This window comes from Tauraco erythrolophus, chromosome 2 (assembly GCF_009769465.1).
Source record: "Tauraco erythrolophus isolate bTauEry1 chromosome 2, bTauEry1.pri, whole genome shotgun sequence".
NCBI lineage: Eukaryota > Metazoa > Chordata > Aves > Musophagiformes > Musophagidae > Tauraco > Tauraco erythrolophus.
Window position 1 is genome coordinate 91,983,204 of NC_141466.1, and position 18,623 is coordinate 92,001,826.

General features: G+C 38.7%; 1 protein-coding gene across 1 annotated transcript in view; it reads left to right on the plus strand.

The window, feature by feature from the left end:
• KIF26B (kinesin family member 26B) overlaps window positions 1–18,623 on the plus strand; it is a 313,883-nt gene that overhangs the window by 94,438 nt on the left and 200,822 nt on the right. Inside the window, exon 3 of the mRNA XM_086627966.1 lies at window positions 5,157–5,690. Coding sequence (XP_086484092.1) covers window positions 5,157–5,690 — 534 coding nt within the window. The remainder of the gene's footprint in view (window positions 1–5,156; window positions 5,691–18,623) is intronic.

Genomic DNA, 18,623 nt, shown 5'->3' on the forward strand with positions numbered 1-18,623 from the left:
GACTTTGACTTTTATTTACCAAAACACTGCTTGTGCCAGTGGAGATCCTGCCACCTTAGATAATTCAGATGATTCAAACTTTACTTAGCAAAGCTAACTGATTTTTATTTAAGGGTTTCCAGCTCAGTTTGATGCTACAGCACTACTAATTTATAGTCATAGTGAGTATCCTGTCATGCTTATTTGAGGAAGAACACTCATTGACTTCAGTTTATTTGAACATACTTTTGCTTTAACAGAAGTGGTGCCATTGTAACAGTGAGGAGCTGTTTTTCAACCGTTGGGACTTTGGAATGCTGAAAACAGCAAATCTCTGAAATGTAGCCGAGAAGATGATCGGATCTGTTTAAGTTAGGGTGCAGAGTCACTTGGAAAATAGCCTGAGTGCCTCTGGAAAGTAAATTTACAAGTATGATATCTTTATTGGGCTGGAAAGTACACCTGCAAGAGAGAAAGGAGAACAGAGGAGAAGGTGTTTTTTTTTTTTTAATTCGGGTTTTTTATTTTTTTTCTTCCTAAATAGAAACCAACCATGGACTAACAGGATTGTGTTTAGAGCAGAGATGTTTGCATAGTCATGGAAAAACATGTGTTTTTTGTCAGGGTTAAGGCTTCCCTCCTACTAATGTTTCTTAATTAGTTCTTTTACTCCCTGCCTGTGGAGAGTGAGAGTCTGGAAAACACACTTCTTCTTGGGCAGAACTTTGATCATTGCTTTTCCCTACTTCTACCCTCACCTCATGTGATGGATTACATACCAGCAGTCATTTCTGCCTGGAGCCTTTCAGAAACAAAAGAACTCCATGAGTCTTCTGTGAACATCTCCAAGTGGAAGGCGGCCTCTGTGATTTAGCTAGTATTGACTACTTTGCTCTTCCTTGAAGAATGATGAATAATATTGGTGTTGAAGAACACGATTTGATAAGAAGGTCTTGAGATCCATTGTATAGTTGAATTTTCTCTGAGGTACAGTAATGACATAGGTTACAACGTCTAACTTGTGTAGACTATTGTTGACCAAACTAAATAGAGTTGTGCAAAAAATCTTAGTATGTCCTCTATTAGTGTCTGCCTGCTATACTTTTGAAAAAAAGTAGTATGCGTATGAGGTATTTATATGTGTATCTCTGATCAGCTAGGTTCTACATGTAACATGTAGAAGTGCTAATTGCTCATCCTACTTCTTGCCTGCCTCTGTCTACCAGTTGAGTTCTGCCTGCTTGCATCTCCTTGTGAGCTTTGTGTAAATGTATGTGTGAAACAGATCATGCTTCATGCTGAAAGTGGTGGTTTGCTTTCTCTGTTGAGGAAGATGGGCACCAAGCTGGGTATCAGGAAGGAAAGGATTATTCTGTTTGTGGTCTACTTTGTTAGAGATGGAATTAAAATGTCATGAAAACTATACAGCAAGGTACAGATTTACAAAGGGAGATGGAAGAGAAGAGGATGCTTCTGCATTACCTTACATGATCATATAGTAGTGCTCTTTCTCCTCCTTCATGAGGTCAGGACTGTGTTTACCCTGGTGCGGCTGTCTGTATACTTCAGTGTTTCTTAACTAGTGCCTGTTCACTGGCTTAAACAAGAATTCCTCAGCATATCTGTCTACGATGAGTCTCTAAAAAACAAAACTTCCTTCCCTCTTCGATCTTTCCCATGTGAGTTTTTAGTTTGGGACCAAAGATGAGGGATTAATTACTAGCTAGTTAGAGTGCAGAAGATGAACAACCAAAGATAGCTGGAATTGATGTTTCTTTGAGCTTGAAAACTCAAAGGTAATGTGGAAAGGCTTCTCACAACAAAGCTCAGTGTGCACTCTGTTCAGTTCACTGCTTGCCTTGTGCATTTACGCTATGGTCTGTGTTGTGACTGATCTCCTGAGGCTTTCAGACCTCTTACACGCCTTCATTTGTTTATTATAGGAATAGGAGTTTATAGTAATGCTGTTTATACTAAAGATGGGTGAACCATTACAGCAATAAGAGAAACCATCATGAACCTTTGCCCTGAACTCAAACCAAACTCTTTTGTGATTTTTAAAGTTCTGTTCGGTTTTCAGTGTCACTGTACTTTGTTCTGTCAGGACTGAAAAATGAGTGCCAAAATGTAGATGGTATTTCCCGTGTCAACCTCAGATTTCACAAGCAAATCTGCTCTCATGCCAGGGAGTGTGGAGTTTCTTAGACCTCACAAGTTTCAGTAGTGAGTATAACCTTTCCAACTCCTGCTGCTTAGTGCAGCTAGCTCAAAGCGCTTCTCCAGTGAGGTTTGTCCCTCACTATTTCATATGGGACAAGATACTCTTTATTGAACTAGTAAGCATAACTAGGGGAACGTGTGCAGATGAAATACTGAAACAGAAAGTATTGTGTAGCTGCATTTCCCTGCTATTCAACCAAGGGCGTAGTGACTGTCCGACTTTGGCCTCCTTCCTGCTTAACTGTGGTGCAAGCCTGTCAGCTGATTGTTCTGTGAAATTATAGTGGAGCTGCCCAGTGCAGAGTAAGAAAGTAAACTCTCTTTTAGGCTCTATCGGTTTTGTTTTGAGAGCAAAATATGACTAATGTGTTTCTGGAACCTGAGTTTCTCTAAATTTATTTGCTGTCATGTAGGCTTTTCTGTTTCATATTCCAGACTTGGATCCAGTGTTGAGCTATCCATCTAGTGGAGTCTGATAGATTAGTAGGGCCAATCTTGGGAGTAATCAATTCAGGTTGTGCCTGTTTTCCTCCTTTCTGCTCCTGAGAAGGAACAGTCTTCCTTCTTCCCTGCCTCTCCCACTCTCTCTGTTTATTGTTGTATCAGAGAATGATCTGATGTTTGTTTTAACACTGAGATGAAGCTGAATTCACTGCTGTCCAGCACTCTTTAAAGTTGGTGTGCTACTTGAATATTTATATCATGCTGACATTTGCTTACTTTAGAGAAACTTTATTTCCTTGCAATATTTATCATAGTATCCAGGAATTTCCATGTTGAACTGCTGCTGGATCTAAATATTGTATATAGTTACCTGGGTTGAAGCCCAGTTGCCTAAGGGAAGTTAACTTTCAAAGAACAACAGCCAGCTCTGTGGCATTAGCTAGCTTAAGAAAGAGCTGGCAAAGATTTTTCCTGGGCTGACATAGAGCAGCCTGGAAAGAAGGCTCACACCTCACTTCAGCTATATAGGTAGCTTTGTCTAGCTCATTATAGTGAAAGCAAAGAGTCTTTTCCCTGTGTACCTGGCATCATGCATGGGGTGCCTATATCTGATGTGATCTGTTGACCTAGTTATGGTCTGGGATGGAAGATAAGATTTGACAGCTTTTGCATCCTGTTTTTTCCCCCTGATTTCCACCAGCCCCTTTCCCGAAGGTTAAGGGAGGAGGGCTTGTGCGGAATCCAGTTCCTGCCTTCCTGACACACTTTGATGCTCTGACCCCCTTTTGTGCATAGAATAGAAATGACCAGCTTGAGGTTTGATCACATCTCAGCCTCCTGTTGTTTCCCATCAGCTTATATGACTCTCTTGGGCTTCTGGGGCTAGAACTGCTCTTTTGCTGCTGTACGTAAAGAGAAACCATGATTTATGAATCAATTAATCACTGCATGCTGAGGAGCTGTTCACGGTAGTTAAACAGTGAAAATAAAATGCTTGAGTATATAATAAAGATGGATCATAACGAATATGCCTCTTTACCAATGAATTTTCTCCCTCCCTGTTATTATACCCTCTACCCATTCTTTCCCAGCACAGCCAAACTATCAAGACATGAAATTTATCTATATTGGATGGCATGGGGTTCATCAAATTACTTGATAAAGGGTAATATCTGTTTGTGTGATTTCCCCCTCCCACATAAATGCTCTTTCAGTCTGATTTCACTTTGCTACTAAAGCCACAAAGAGAAGAAAAAAATAATAAAGATTTTGATACTACTGATTGTAAATCTCTTTAATTAGTCATAAGAAAATGCACCAATAAGTCTCCAAAACTTAAGGAGGGGAAGGTGAAGGTGAAGTCTGCCCTGCCTGGTCTCTAAAGCAACAAAAATGTGGTGTGAAATTTCCATCACATGGTTGCACAAGAAATATTTCCATGACATAACTGTCATTGTTTGCTCTGCCTAACGCACACATCGTTGCTGTATGTTTCTAAAAGTGCATGATACTGTAAGAACTAAATAAACTTGGTGGTAAGCCACTGCTAAGACTGCTGTTAGGCTGCACAACTTACTGAAGCACTGTGTAATTTAGGCCAGCGTTCGGTGACTGTAGTCGGATCAGGGTGGTATATTGCTCTGTGGAGAGCAACACTGACGTTCAAAGATCTGCCCCTGAGGTAGGGATATAGGGCAAGAGGTTTTAAACCTGAGCATGTGCTTCTGCACTAAAACTATGCTTTCCAAGAAGAAAATTATTCTTTACAAATTATTGACCCTATACGTGTTCTGTTTTCTATATAAAATTATTGGTTTATTTTACGTTACCAGTAGATAACCAAAATAGTGGTAGACCATTTCATTAACAAAAACACGTTGTCGTTCTAGCTGAAAAGTGTATTCTTGTTTAAAGAAATGCTGAAAGGCGCTTGAAAACTTTATCAAATATTGATCTGTTTTGAATTCTGAAAAGGATTTTTGGGGAGTGATGGTACTTCTGTTTTTTCATTGTTTTTTTTTCTTTATAGTTAGGCTTTAAAATCTTACAATTTTGTTGCAGAATATTTCCTGGCTTTTCCGAGTACCAAAAGCTGGCATCGATGAGTAGATGGATTTGTGAACCTTGCTAGAAGCCCAGTGATTTTTAGTGGAGTTGCTCCTGATCTCACCTGTGTAACTAAGAGTAGATTTCATTCAAGCCAGAAATTAGGTGCAGTGGTGTGAAGCAGGTTAATTCATTCTCCCTGCCATGCATTGAAGCCTGCAGTGAAATTATAATATTTGCCACTTATCAGTAAAAGAATTTTTTTTTCCAACAGTCATTTCTCATTTTTGTTCAGCTCTGCTGCTGGCATATGTTGACTGTATCTAATGGCCTTTGTTTGTATTCTAAGCTTATCTCGTAAATTGGCTTTTGAAATGCACAATCAGCAGCAATAATATTTCACTGTGGTGACCATGGTTAAACATTTCTCTCCTGTCTACCCCCTCCCTTCTCTGTTTGTTTTTTAGGACCCAGGTTTCTCTTCGGTGATTCATGACAAGCTCCAAGTTCCCAATACCATTCGTAAGGCATGGAATGAGAAGGACAACAGGTGTGATGTTTGTGCCACGCATCTGAACCAGTTGAAGCAAGAGGCCATTCAGATGGTGCTGACCTTAGAGCAAGCTACCAACTCAGAACATTATGATGCCTCACCAGGCTCTCCTCCACCTCTCTCCAATATCCCCACGTTAGTGAGTCCCCGGCACATGGGCAGCCTGCAGCCCAGGGACTGGGCATACATGCCTGCTCCTTATGCTGCGCCTAATTACACAGGCTTCGTTGCCAACAAACATACTGGAAAACCCAACAGTCTAGGAATTGTCAATGGGGTGGAGAAGAAAAATGGCTCTCCTGGACACCAAGCCAAGGTCAGCTTTCAGATGGCCACCAGCCCCAGCAATGGTAATGTTCTCAACTCTGTGGCTATCCAGGCTCATCAGTACCTTGATGGCACCTGGTCTTTGTCAAGAACAAATGGTGTCACTCTATATCCCTACCAAGTAAGTATTTTAAAATAACAAAACATGTTCGTTTTCTTCCTATCAAAGCTTGCATGGGCATGCTTAACACTGCCTGTTTCTTTTGAGGAGAAGTAGAGCCATTCATATAGCGAGCACCAAAATGAGGAGTGCTATAAATTCCCTTTTCTCTTTATAGGAGATTGAATTGGAGTAGACACAGATCATGACGAGTATTAAGTAGAACCTTTTATTAATTCAACTGTTTTATCAATAATAGAATCAAACTGTTGTTGTTAATAGCAGATAACTGTTCACACAGTATATGCAATTATTCCCCTACACATTTCACATTCACTCTTGCTCATAATACATGATTGGAGCAACAGGTGGGAGGCCAGCCACACTTGTTTACTCATAAGTGGAAAGCATTCCTGGTGCACCAGTGACTTCTGGATGGGTGTTCAGGAAATATCCAGAGGGTCCTTTGGTTCATCATGTATGCATGTGATCCTATAGTCTTTGTCTGTATATAACAGGCACTACCTCAGTTGATGTGTTCTAAGTTACAGATGTTCTGATTGATGCTATTGTGTGCTGGTGGCCTTCTGCAGATTCGACTGATTCTTGGTGTTTTGATTTTTATATTTTATCATGAATTCAGCAGGTCCACTAGTCTCCAGAGCTTAGCAGTTCTGGGGAGATTTTCATGTACTTACCATGTTCTTTTCCTTTTCTTTGGCCTGCTGTTTTATGGTACGCCACACCCATAAATACCTGTAGAACCCATCCACACCAGCTCGCACAGAAGGGGCTTTTATGACAGGAGCTAAACTTTCCGAGGCACTTAGCTGAAGGTGGGTTCAGAGTGTCTGGGCACTGGCAGATTGCAAGACAAGACTATTCTTCTGAGTTCTCCCAGCCATCCCTGTTGGCTTCCTTAGGCACATAAAAATCTTTGGAAGTTGATCTTTCTACTAAGTTATGAATAGATAGCAAGATAGATATCTGAATTAATATTTAACATTTATCAGTATGAGAGCAACTAACATTGCCATCAGAAAAAAACAATGTTATTCATAAGTATTAAGATATTGTCATGCACCAAAGAAGACTTGATAAAACCAGAAGTGAACTACAGTTATTTTATCTAGAAAATATGTGATTTTATAGTTTTGTGGATTTATGGTCTGGTGAACCTGAATCACATTTGAGCAGATCAGTATGTGATCATAGCTTGATCTAAGAAAAAAAACTAAACAAAGAATGCACATTAAGAAAACTGAATAATTATTATTTGTATTAGGAAAATTAAGTCACTTTTATTGCATTCACAATCTTTTAGGTTCATCTTCTACGAAAATGTATTTTGTTTACTTTTTAATAATGTTCTTGCTTCCTAGATGGTTCACTTTGTCTTGAAAATATTCACTAAGAAGAATCTTAGATTCGAAACTTTCCAGACTGATCCTGTAGTTTGGTTCTAGTTAGATTAAGGACTATTCCCTACCATTTCCCTCTCCTTTTAATAACCTTGAAATAGAAAAGAGAAAACAGCACCTAGAGTCTAGTAGCAGATTTTGCCTGCATTCCTCTCCTTTCCTTCAAACCAACCAACACAAAAAAAGAAAACCAAAACAACAACCTCAGAAGAGCAAAGAAACCAGAAAAACTCCAAACAAACCTAGCAATGTTGGTCTGTGATAGACTGTGTTGATAGTAAATCTTTTATTCTCTGTAAGATTGCAACCTTTAAATGTTTAAATTCTCACTTTACTCAAGTGTCACATTTAATTGTCCAGTCAAGGAATAATAATGATAATTTTTTGTCTTTAAACACATTGAAAGGATTTTAGTGTTTGGTATGTAGTATCTGTATCAGACTGGTAATTAGTCAAGTAAGAAGAAAAACTTTGAAAAGTAATTTATTTGTAATTTGAAGTACCAGGGAGAGGCAAGCTTTGCTTTTTCTGCTTTTGTGTGCAGAAATAAATCTTATTTGCTACACATTTTCAAAACATCTTGGGTCTCTCTCCCATATAAATGTATTTTTTGTTATGCAGTTACTGTTACAAAACTCTGCTAGGGAAGAGCACTGGGAAGATAAATCTGTTATCTCATCTTAATTAGAACGTGAATTAAAAAAGAGGCACTAGCTACTTACTTCTGAATGTCTATGTATTAATTGAATTTTCTTGCCTTCCCTTAAGAACAGCGATTAGAAAAACCTCACTGTGCATTAGCTAAGAGGAATAGAAAATAATTTCTTGGGATAAAAATCCTTGCACTTCATACAGAAGTACAGTACCCTTCTACATCATAATCTTGTTAAATTGATGTCCAGGGAGAAGTCAGTCTCATGGCTCTAGACTTAATGGCGCCTGTTGTAGACACCTCCCATTGTAAATTAGCTTTTGTTAGACAGTCTAGATAACTTGACAGAAATGGTTGAGTACCTTGAAAACTGACTGCATTTTCTCCCTTGAGGTATCACCAAAGAGAGAAAACATTAGTTTGGAAGTGACATTCTGTAGCTCAGAATTGACTCACAGCAATGTTAAGCTCCAAAAAGTATTCCTACTGTTGTTAAGTTCAAGGATGTTGCTCCCTTCCTAAGATCTTCCCCTTCGGACTGCCTAAAACTGGAACTTTGTTATGGCGAATGAATGACAACTTTTGTTTCAATTCTGGTGGGGAAAAAAAAAAACAACATAGAAATAAAATGAGCATTGCAATATTTTAGGACTCAGCTGGTACAGTTGTATAGAGCAAGTCTTAAATTATATGCCACTATTCAACTAATTCTGCAGAAAGAGTGATTACTATAAGGAGTAAGTAAAACAAATGTGAATTTATATAGTATGAAATTTAGTAATTTATTATATATTTACAGCCTGAAAAATAGAAGTGGTAATAACGTCTTTAACTGGAGGTGCATGTCTGATGTAAAAGAACTGTTCTAATAATTTCATGGAGGCGTTAGGAGACTCCATTGGTAAGTTCCCATAAGAATATGTCAGAGAAAGAGTTGCTAAGAATTGTTTAAGCAAAACTGGTCCCACCTGGAGACTGAGAGATGGCATCGATAACCCTATCAGTCCCTACTGGCCCTGTTCTATGTGATTCCATGTTTAGCCACCCCTCGACTAGACAGAAACAAAGATCTGGTTCCAAAAACCTGTGGTGTTCCATAGGCCTGGCTTGCAAATGAACAGCTGACGCTGTAAGGGGCTGAATCAAATTTTGCTGGCAATTGATCCTCTTACAAAACAGGGAATCAGAGACAGGAAAAGGGAATTGGTTGATCTTAAACAAAAAGCATGGCCTGTTAAAACCCTCCTACAAACACTGGAATGCTGAAATGGTTACCTGGTCAGAGTAAAAGTGACTTTTTTTCTGTTGAATACATGTAGCCAAAATTCAATATAATTTTTGATCCAGTCTGAACATCGTGCCCTTTTGGTCATCAGCAGGTAGCATTTGTATACCCTGGGGATCAGACTGTGTTTTAACACTTGTAAAGGCTTCTGTTGATCTCTCTACCACTCAAAGGGATTTCAGTGCTTCCCTGCTCAGAGAAAACTCTTTTAAATTGTTGAGGTTTTACCTGTGAACGACTGTAATTATTTGTGCAGCTGCTAATGGGAATTACAGGATACCACAGTATTAAGTACACTTTTGTTGCTTACTGGTTATTACATAACACTTCTAAAGAAAAAGAAATCATTCGGCTGGGGTACTAATGTAGCAGCCAAAAGTCTAAATACCTTGGTGAAATGACTGCTTCTTGTCATTTTTACAGAGAATGTGGTACTAAATTGAATGCATAATGTTTTTATTACTTTATTATCTGAAGCTGCTAAAGTAGCTGAAACAAAACCACCGCATTAAAGAATGAGAAAGATTTGAGTCTTTAGTAGTTCAAACTGATTTAGTTTGCTTTTAAAGGAAAAGGAGTTGAAAATAGTGACTAGATTAACCTGGTTACACTAAAACAGTTTTTCTGGAGTAAAAGTGCTCCATTATTTAGAAGTAGTTGTTTCCCTTTAGAGTGGGCACTCTGTTTTGGCCTAAATTAACTGCATGATTCTCACATGCTGGTGTGCCTCTAAACCAAAACCATGGCATTAACTGTGTTGTGGTGTGAGCTGCAGAACATCAAGTGGTGGGCATTTCCTTGGCCCTCTAGTTACTTTCCTGGCTCTCCATAAGAATCTTTTCATATATTCAAGTAGATTATTTAAAAAAGCAAAAAAAAAAATATTTAGCACAGCATGTTTGGTATCTTTGAGTGACACGAAGGTAAGAAAGAACCAGAGAACTGCAAAAGGCTGACCGTTCCAGGAACAATGTGAGCCATGGAAGGGAAGAATGGGTAACAGGAAAGGTGGCTATTGATGTGGGTAGGGTGAGCTGCTCCTGCTCCAGACCTGGAGGTTGTAAAGTTTGAATTTGATAAGGAAAAAGATGTAAGGATTTGAGTAGGGGTATTGTGAACATAATCATAGAATCATAGAATGGCATAGGCTGGAAGGGACCTGAGAGATCATCTAATCCAACCTCCCTGTCATGGGCAGGGACGCCTCTCAACTAGATCAGGCTACTCAAGGCTCTGTCCAACCTGGCCTTGAACACCTCCAGGGAGGGAGCATCCACAACTTCTCTGGGCAATCTATTCCAAAGTCTTACCACCCTCGTACTGAAGAATTTCTTCCTAAAAATCTAATCTAAATCTGTTCTCCTTCAACTTAAAGCCATTTCCCCTTGTCCTATCAGTGGACACTCTTGTAAAAGTCCCTCCCCAGCCTTCCTGTAGGTTCCCTTCAGGTATTGGAAGGCAGCTACTAGGTCCCCCGAAGTCTAATGATATTAAAGGAAAAAGTGTTCCTTTCTCCATTGCACTTAAAAAGAGCCTTTTGACCAAAAGTTTGGAAAATGAGATCTTAAACTACTTGAGAGCCTCTTGGCCTCAGGTGTTAATGATCTCAAGCCTATTCAGAGAGTTATCAAAGGCTTTGTTTGTGTACAATTGATGAAAGCTTACAGTATGTGCTTTCTGTTTCCTCTTCATGTATAATGTGTGTTTAGAAGAACACTGGTCTCTGAGAAAGTACCAGCTTGTTCTGGAGTTTTGCAGTGATGAATGATTTGTTTGGAGTTTACTTAAGTCACGGCTGTCTCATAACACATCAGTTCTTTCAGGCACAGGCTTTTAAAAAGAAACTGGTAATGATTAGAGTTAGGCACAAGATGGAGAGTTCAGATACAGAGCTGACAACTGTGTGTGGGGTATTCTCATCTAGGATTTTGTCTCCAAGCTTTTTTCCCAAGTTTCTACTGTCTAGTTTATTTCTCTTCTACTTGCTGATGCTTCTGTTGCTTCCTAAAGCGTTCAGCAGGATAAAACTAAAATGTTAATGATTGCTATAACAGCGCTAGGATAATTTAAGTAGCTTCTAAAGCATATAATGCAAGGTACAGAAGTCAAGTTACTTGCTCCATCTGTAGACTAACAGGTGTCTTCTATAATTATTCCATGCATCCTAGAGCCAGACCTATTTTGCCAAAGCATCTTAGCAATGAAAGAAAAGATTTGTATACTGTCTCTTCTAGCACCACGTTCTTATGTGATCACACACAATTCAGTATGAGATACCTAACATACAAGGTATTTTGCTTTTGTGCAGTTAGGTTTTGGTCCAGAATTTTTTGGATGGGTTATGTTTCAATAGTAGTTCAGACACTGAATATGAGATCCGCATTTGAGTGTGATAGTTCCTTGAACATAGTAGAAAACTTTGTTCCTATTACTGTGAGCTCATGAATGATGTTGAACAAATGTGTGCAAACTCTTGCACTGATGGTTTTGTGGATTTTTTTTTTTTTTTCATTCTGTGACCTGGACTCTAACAATGAAGGAACTCTGTAGTGAGACTGTAGGCTGAAAGTGCAGGAATTTTATTTCCAAAGTTTGTTTGACTGGGCCAAGAAACAGCTTGTCAAACAAATTCATTGGCACCGAAATTATATCCCTGCATAATTATCTATTGCCCTCATCCCTCATGCATTAGTCGTTATCTCGGAAGTAGCTTTTGTCTGACTAAAAGCCTTTTTGAACCACATCACTAATAATTAGATATGACCCTACTAAAGTCAGTGTATGTCATCAGCTGACATGACCCTACTAAAGTCAGTGTATGTCATCAGCTGACATTTTGCCATGATTGTTTGATCATTCCATTTGTATATCACAGGAGTTGGCTATTTGTATTTCCTGTCCTCCTGTCCACCCCCTCAACTAAGAGCCCAGTTGTATACTGATTCTCTAATATCATCAAGAGGGGAAACTGAAGTCTATGTGAACTGTAGGAGGGGTTTCTTTTTTGCATTACCCTGGTGTGATTTGATCTCTTGCGGCATTTTTATGCATGGCTTAATGACCTTAGAATCATTACTTTTCTCATTCATGATACTGGGGTGACCAAGGGAAGAAAGAGGTAAAGGGTATCCCATGGACTGAAAAGAGCTAAGAAGGCTTATCCTATGAGTATGAAAACCCCATGACTCAGCTCTGATGTGAGGAAGAAATCTGTGGACTATTAGAGGAGTGAGTTAATCCTGTAAATTAGCGAAAGCCAGAAGATCACAATTAGTGAGGATTTGGAGTCTTGGTTTCCTCTCCTGCTCTGTAGCTTGAGGATTTTGTCTGCGTGTGAGACTAGTTTCTTTTCTTAAATAGCTGTGTTGATTGCGTGCATCATTGAACAAAAGTATAAACTGAGAGGATGGAAGATGTTTTAACAGTGAAAAAAAATTATGTAGAGATGGGATGCAGAGGGAGAAGACCAACTAATATGTTGACACAAAATTACTGCTTTGTTTCCCGTGCTGTAAATAAAGTGGCACAGAATCAGAAAGAAAAACGGGCAGCTTCTGCTTTGCTTCATAGTTCAAGAACATAGAGAGTTAAGTTAAAAGACAGCCAATTTGGAAGTGAGAAGAGGAAATAGGCTTTTCATGCAATATACAGTTCTTTGGAACTTACTGTTGTGGAAATAGTATAGAGGCCAAGAGCTTAGGAAAATTCATAAAAGGATTATGTGTTTATGTGGGTAATAAAAAATACCTTCTTTATGATATTAAGATAAAAAAAAAGTAAGAGATAAATTTCCATATAGCATAAGGCAATTGGTATCTTCTCTTCTCTGGAAAAGACTTCCTTTAAATACATCAAATATATAGCTAAGGACTAGAATTCTTGAAGCTTTCTACCACTGAAGCTTTCCAGCACAGGTATAACTGGGCTGACTGGGAGAAGGGTATTGATGTACTTAGCTCTTAGACTCTTTGTCCCTCTGTTCTGAAAGTGGCCCTTGAGTGGCAGCTGGAGAGAAAGCCTGGTAGATTAGAGCTTCGACCGGGTGAAGGATAAACACCAGATGACACCAGATGCCTGGTGCTGTGTTTTGGATGGAGGCTTGTGATAAACAAATTAGTGGAGAGTGCTTTTCCAACAGTATCAACAACGTTGCCAGAGTTTAACGTACGTGTTGTACATTTCAGAATTCTTTTAATTTTTTTTTTTAAATTTCTTCATCAAGTGCATGAAGATTCATGACTTCTGAAAACTCTCTTGGGTTGAATCATTTGTATGAGCAACATCTTGGTCTTTAAAGCTACAAAAAGATTCAATTCTTTGGCTGATATTCCTTCTGTATTTTGCTATTGTTCACATCTGTTGCAAGAGGAGAGAAAATAGACACGTGCAAGAACAAGGGTAACTCATTCTAACTGAGATGTGGAAGGGAAGGAGAGGATTACAAAAGAATTAGAAAGCAAATTTGTAGGAGTTTCCTTTTAGATTTCCAAGGGGTACCACTCAAAGAAGACATAAATCAACGTATTGTCTCCTTGACTGAGACATTTGTTTCCCACATTGTTTTACATAAATGGGGCATAAAAATAAGATTAGATTTAGGAACACAGTCATAAATATTTTTTTGTTTGCTTCTTGTAAAATCGTGTTCTAACCTTTGATTTTGCTTAAAAAAGATTTGGGCTTTTAAATATGAAGAATTATATTACTGTGCAAAAAATAAATTGACAAAGCCTTTTTCTTTGATGCTATGCTGTGCTTCTGGGAAGTAAGGAATAAATAGCTAGAGGCTGATGTAACTGAAATGTGATTCCACACAGCTATCATGTAAACCCATTGTTTTTCTTTTCTCTAAAGTGTTTCTGAAATGGCATCAGAAATGGAGCATCAAGTTCTCTACTGGGGCAGCTCTTTTTAATTCAGTGGATTTCAGTTAAAGTGGTTGGTGGTTCCCTTATATTCAGAGCATTGTGGACTTGAGAGGTGGGTGTTGTCAGATAAAATACACTTGAGGCCAGACTCTCTTCTGTCTCACTCCAGGCTAATTGCTTTGCAGCTGACAGGGCTACACTGGTGTAATACAGACAAGAATGAGACCAACATCAACCCTATAAGATCTGATCAGCCAGAGTGTGAGCACAGCTTTGGTGGTGGGAGTGAATATGGTGTCTTGCAGTCCAAGAGGGCTCAGCTTCCTTTTCGACCGGCGGATGGGGAAGCTTTCTTTTTCTCTACACTTCTGGTCTGACCCCATACTGAAGAGTCTGTTGGAACTGCTCTTGACAAACGAAAGCAGAAGGCTGATTGTCCAGCAGCTTTTGAACTTTGAAAGTGCATAGCTATATTTTATGAAGAGTAAGGAAGGCTTACATCTATACAGGGGTGAGAAAAAGTCCTGCCTAGCTAATGAAACCATCTTTTTTTTTTTTTTAAATACACAAACTGCTCTGAGGAGAAATGAAATTGCACTTCACCTTTCATTCCCACCTAACCTCTCTAGTTGAATTCAGAACTGCTCCAAAGGTTGAAGGGGAAGGGAAGGTAATGAACTCTCCTCTTCCAAGGGGTTGTTTGGTACTTGTGCATAATTACACTAGCAAATCTCAGCAGGAGCATCTGTAGCTCTTCCTTGTATGGGAACACAAGAGTCACCATCACTCATGTCACTAAGGTATCTGAGGACTTCAGTTTTATAAGCCAAAAAAGTTTCAAGTCTGACTGGCAGGTGTGAATGTCAAGTGACCAAGCTGCAACCAGTGCAAGGTAATAGTTGTAATGGATGGGAGTGCAAGTGAAATGTTTCTGTTGTGACAGCTCTCTGAAATACATGTGTCTATTGTGCTTTACTTCAAATTGTTTGATTGTTTTTTGAATTTATGAAAGTGGCATATGTATGTGTTTATTAAATAGCTGGCTAAATTTATGCGCAGGGCTAATGGAAAAGACAGAAATAAGAATTAAAGATTGGAACTATGCTTGATGAAATCACTTCTGCTTCCCTAACTTCATTGTGGCTGCACTGATCTACAATGAGTGCAGCTTGGTGTCACTGGATAATAATAAAACATACTTGTGATGCGAGTTCTACAATTTCTTTACACTTTTTACTTCATTATTACTTTGCAAGAAAGTCAAGGCTATTACCAAAAGCAGAGCGTAGGCCTGGTTTTGAAAAAGATTTCTACTTTAAAGCGTATTGCAAGATACAGATAGCTGATAGATAGCTTTTATTATTGCTTTTCTTCCTTCCTGACAGGTTTTAGGCTGCTGGAGCTAGGCAGTGTTGCTGGATTTAAACACAAACCATAAGCACAGTCAGCTCTGTGTTTTGTTCTTGAGTATTGTCTCAGTTACTGCAGTGCAACATAGAAGATGGAAAATTAACTCAAGCATTGTTAAAGAAATTATACAGAATGTGTCAGAAGAAAATGTATAGTAATGAGATATCATCAGTTCTTAGTTGATCAGTCTGATCCCTGAGGACTTTGTGAAGTTCACTGCCAATGTGCAGGAGATAAAAATGGATGTGACACGATTCTCAATTGTACAATACAGGTAAATCATGGCACTGAATCACAGACAGGGCCGATGAGCAAAATGTGCTGAGAAAACTTTGTCTACATTTGGACCACCTTCTGTGAAAGTCATCATGAAGAGTCTTGCACTGTTAGGCAGGTTTAATTGAGACTTAGTTTGCAAGCTTGTGGAAGACTTCTGATTTCTTTGCTTTGAAGTAATGTAAACCAAAACTATCATTGTTTGTCCTGTTCAGCAAATAATATAACTGGGTACTAGTCAGGTGACTAAAGAGAACAACACAGCTAAGGGTTCCTGGATACCAAGCTTCCCTGACAAATTACAAGAGCATCAGAGGGTGTCCTAAAGCTCATCTATTTTATTTTATTTTATTTTTAGCTGTAAATGCTAAATAAATGATTAAATTGTTTTCATGTAAATAAGTGCTTTGGAGGAGAAAATCTAGTTCTCATCTTACTAGCTTTTCATTATTCTCTACCCTAGTCAGTCATCACAAGGATCTTCGCTTCTGTAATCCTAAATGCCTGAAAGTGCCATTTGCAACCAGGATTTAGTAGTGATGCTGATTATCTCCTGAGTGATGTCTTGCACTTCAGAGCCTTTGTAAAGATCCTTTTAAACATTACCAGAGACCAGCTTATCAAGATTTATTCCTATTTATATAAAAGTAGGTGAAAGGCAAACACCTGGCCTGATGATAGCTAGGACTAGATCAAGATTTCTGGAAAGAGGCTTGAGACAGGCATATACGTGCAGATTACGTAGGTTACAAGATTTTTTCCAAGCTGAGTGATGTGGGTTTTTCTGCTTCCTTTTCCATTCAATGCTCAATGACTTTAATCATATATTGTGAATGTTTGTCTCTCCTATCTGCCCCCTGAATGCTTTGTCTTGTAAGCAGGGGCAGTTGGCACTGGCCCAAGGGACCATTAGTTCTAGGGCCTCTAGGCATTTTTATGATATAACAAATTAGAACAATGTAGCACCTTATTCCTCATATGTTGTCCAGTGAAGTGTGGCAGTGGAGGCTTATTGTGGCTTGGTTTCCTTTTGAGTTAAGAGAGCAGGAGGGCACCTATTAGTTACAAATGCTTGACAGAAATACTGGGAAACAACTGATTGCTCCTCAGTATCTCATTTTATCTGCTGGACAATTTTGCATAATTTGTGAGGGGGAAAGGAAGACTTTTGTTAATGCTGTTGCTGCTAGTATTCTTGTGCCCGATTTGCATACATCGAATAGAAATGCCTCTTCGTAAGTTCTTGGGAAATCCATAGATGGTACCACAGAAAGGCAAAGGACCTGTTGGTAGCCACAACTCCATTGGAGCAAGAGAATGGTTTGCGCTTAGGTGATTAGAGAATTTGCTCTCAACACTCTTTTGATGCTACATGGACATGGAATGGGGAAAAATGAAATTCTACAGGGAAACATATAATGTAAACTCAGCTGAAAGAGAGCTGGAGGGGTAACTGTATAATATTTTGCAGACTTCAAGGAACATTACTGTAAAAGGACCCAAAATACTTTGAGCATCAAAACTAAAAAAAGACAATGCATTTGAAGGAAACAAACTTTATTGTCCCATGCTTTACATGTGAAGAAGCAGACGTACAGGAAAGTGGAAGGATATGCCTGAGACAGGCACTATGCAATTTGCAAAGAGTTGAGGAAATAACCTTTTCTGTTACACTCAGGACAAAGAGGGACATCTTGTCATTTCATATGTGGAAGTTAGATTTTTCTGTGCCTGCCTAGAAGAATTAGTATCAGAGTGGATTATGAAACAGACAAATTATAAGGGTTCACAACAATTTGGAAAAACTTTGGAAACAGAAGAGACTAACTAAAAATATCTTACTGGTTGATTATTTGTCTTCAAATATGACTTGAGCTAGAATTTTTATCAACTGCACAGAGTTCATACACTTTACCATTTGCAACAAGCTGCTACTGTGCTTTCTGAACAGAAAAAACTTGAAAACAAGGGCTTTACTTTAGAGGGATTTATGTGAAAGTATACCCTTGGGAAAGAAGACGACTATAGATTTTTTTAAATTGACCTTTGAAGTTTTTTAGGTTTTAGCATCATTGAAACTTATCTTTCAAAAAGCTTCGGAGTCCAGGATATATGTCCCTTGTTGTTTACTCTGCCTCAATTCTTAAAAAAGTAGTTCCAGCAAATACTAAAATCTCATCGTCCTTTTACAATGCTCCTTTTCTTCCTAGGCAACCTTCTGTAATGCTATTCTGCTGGAAAATTGAGTTTTGAAACTGTAAATTCTTTTTTCTTGAACTTTCATGATAATCTATTTCTGCTGGACTGAACCCTGTGTGCATGAAACCCACTTTCCGTAGAGGACACTATGCAGAAAATGTTTTTCAGAGTTCTGGTCCTCTGGGTTGGTCACAGGGTAAAATGCACGCATTTTACGTGGCTTCTGTTGCTGTGGCCGTTATGAGCAGAGCATCTTAGTGGTGGGGGAAGTATGTGGAGAATTATCCCTGAATATTTGGTTTAATGCATAAATAATATTGAGAATTTAATGGTTTAATGCATAAGTATATTCATTCTACCTATGATTTTTTTGGGGCATGCTTGGTCTGGTTTCTTTATTTGTGTGTGCATGTACTTATGTATATACACACACACATATATCTTTTTCTTCTGCTTCATTTCCTCTAGGAAGGACTCCTGTGCTGCTTTTCCAAAGGAAGTTTCTGATAAATTTCAGGATAGATTCTGATCTGAAATCAAGTTCACTCCACTGGTGACAGAGCTTCACCATGCTTTTTGCTTTTAGTAACTATATGCTGTTCTGCTGATATTAAGAAAATCAAAGAATCAGTATGCCAAATTCTGAAAGCTAGTGTCGTAGAAGGAGGGGTGTTTCAGCCTCTTTTAAGAATACGCTCTAAGCAGCAGTTCCAGTAGTGTTTCAGGCTTGGTTCTTTATTATCCTACATATGGAATAGTGCTCTACGTTTTGGAGCTAGTTCATGCCCATCTTGTATTCCCTTTGTCTTAGCGTAAAGGACTGTGCAAGGTGACTTAGTAAAT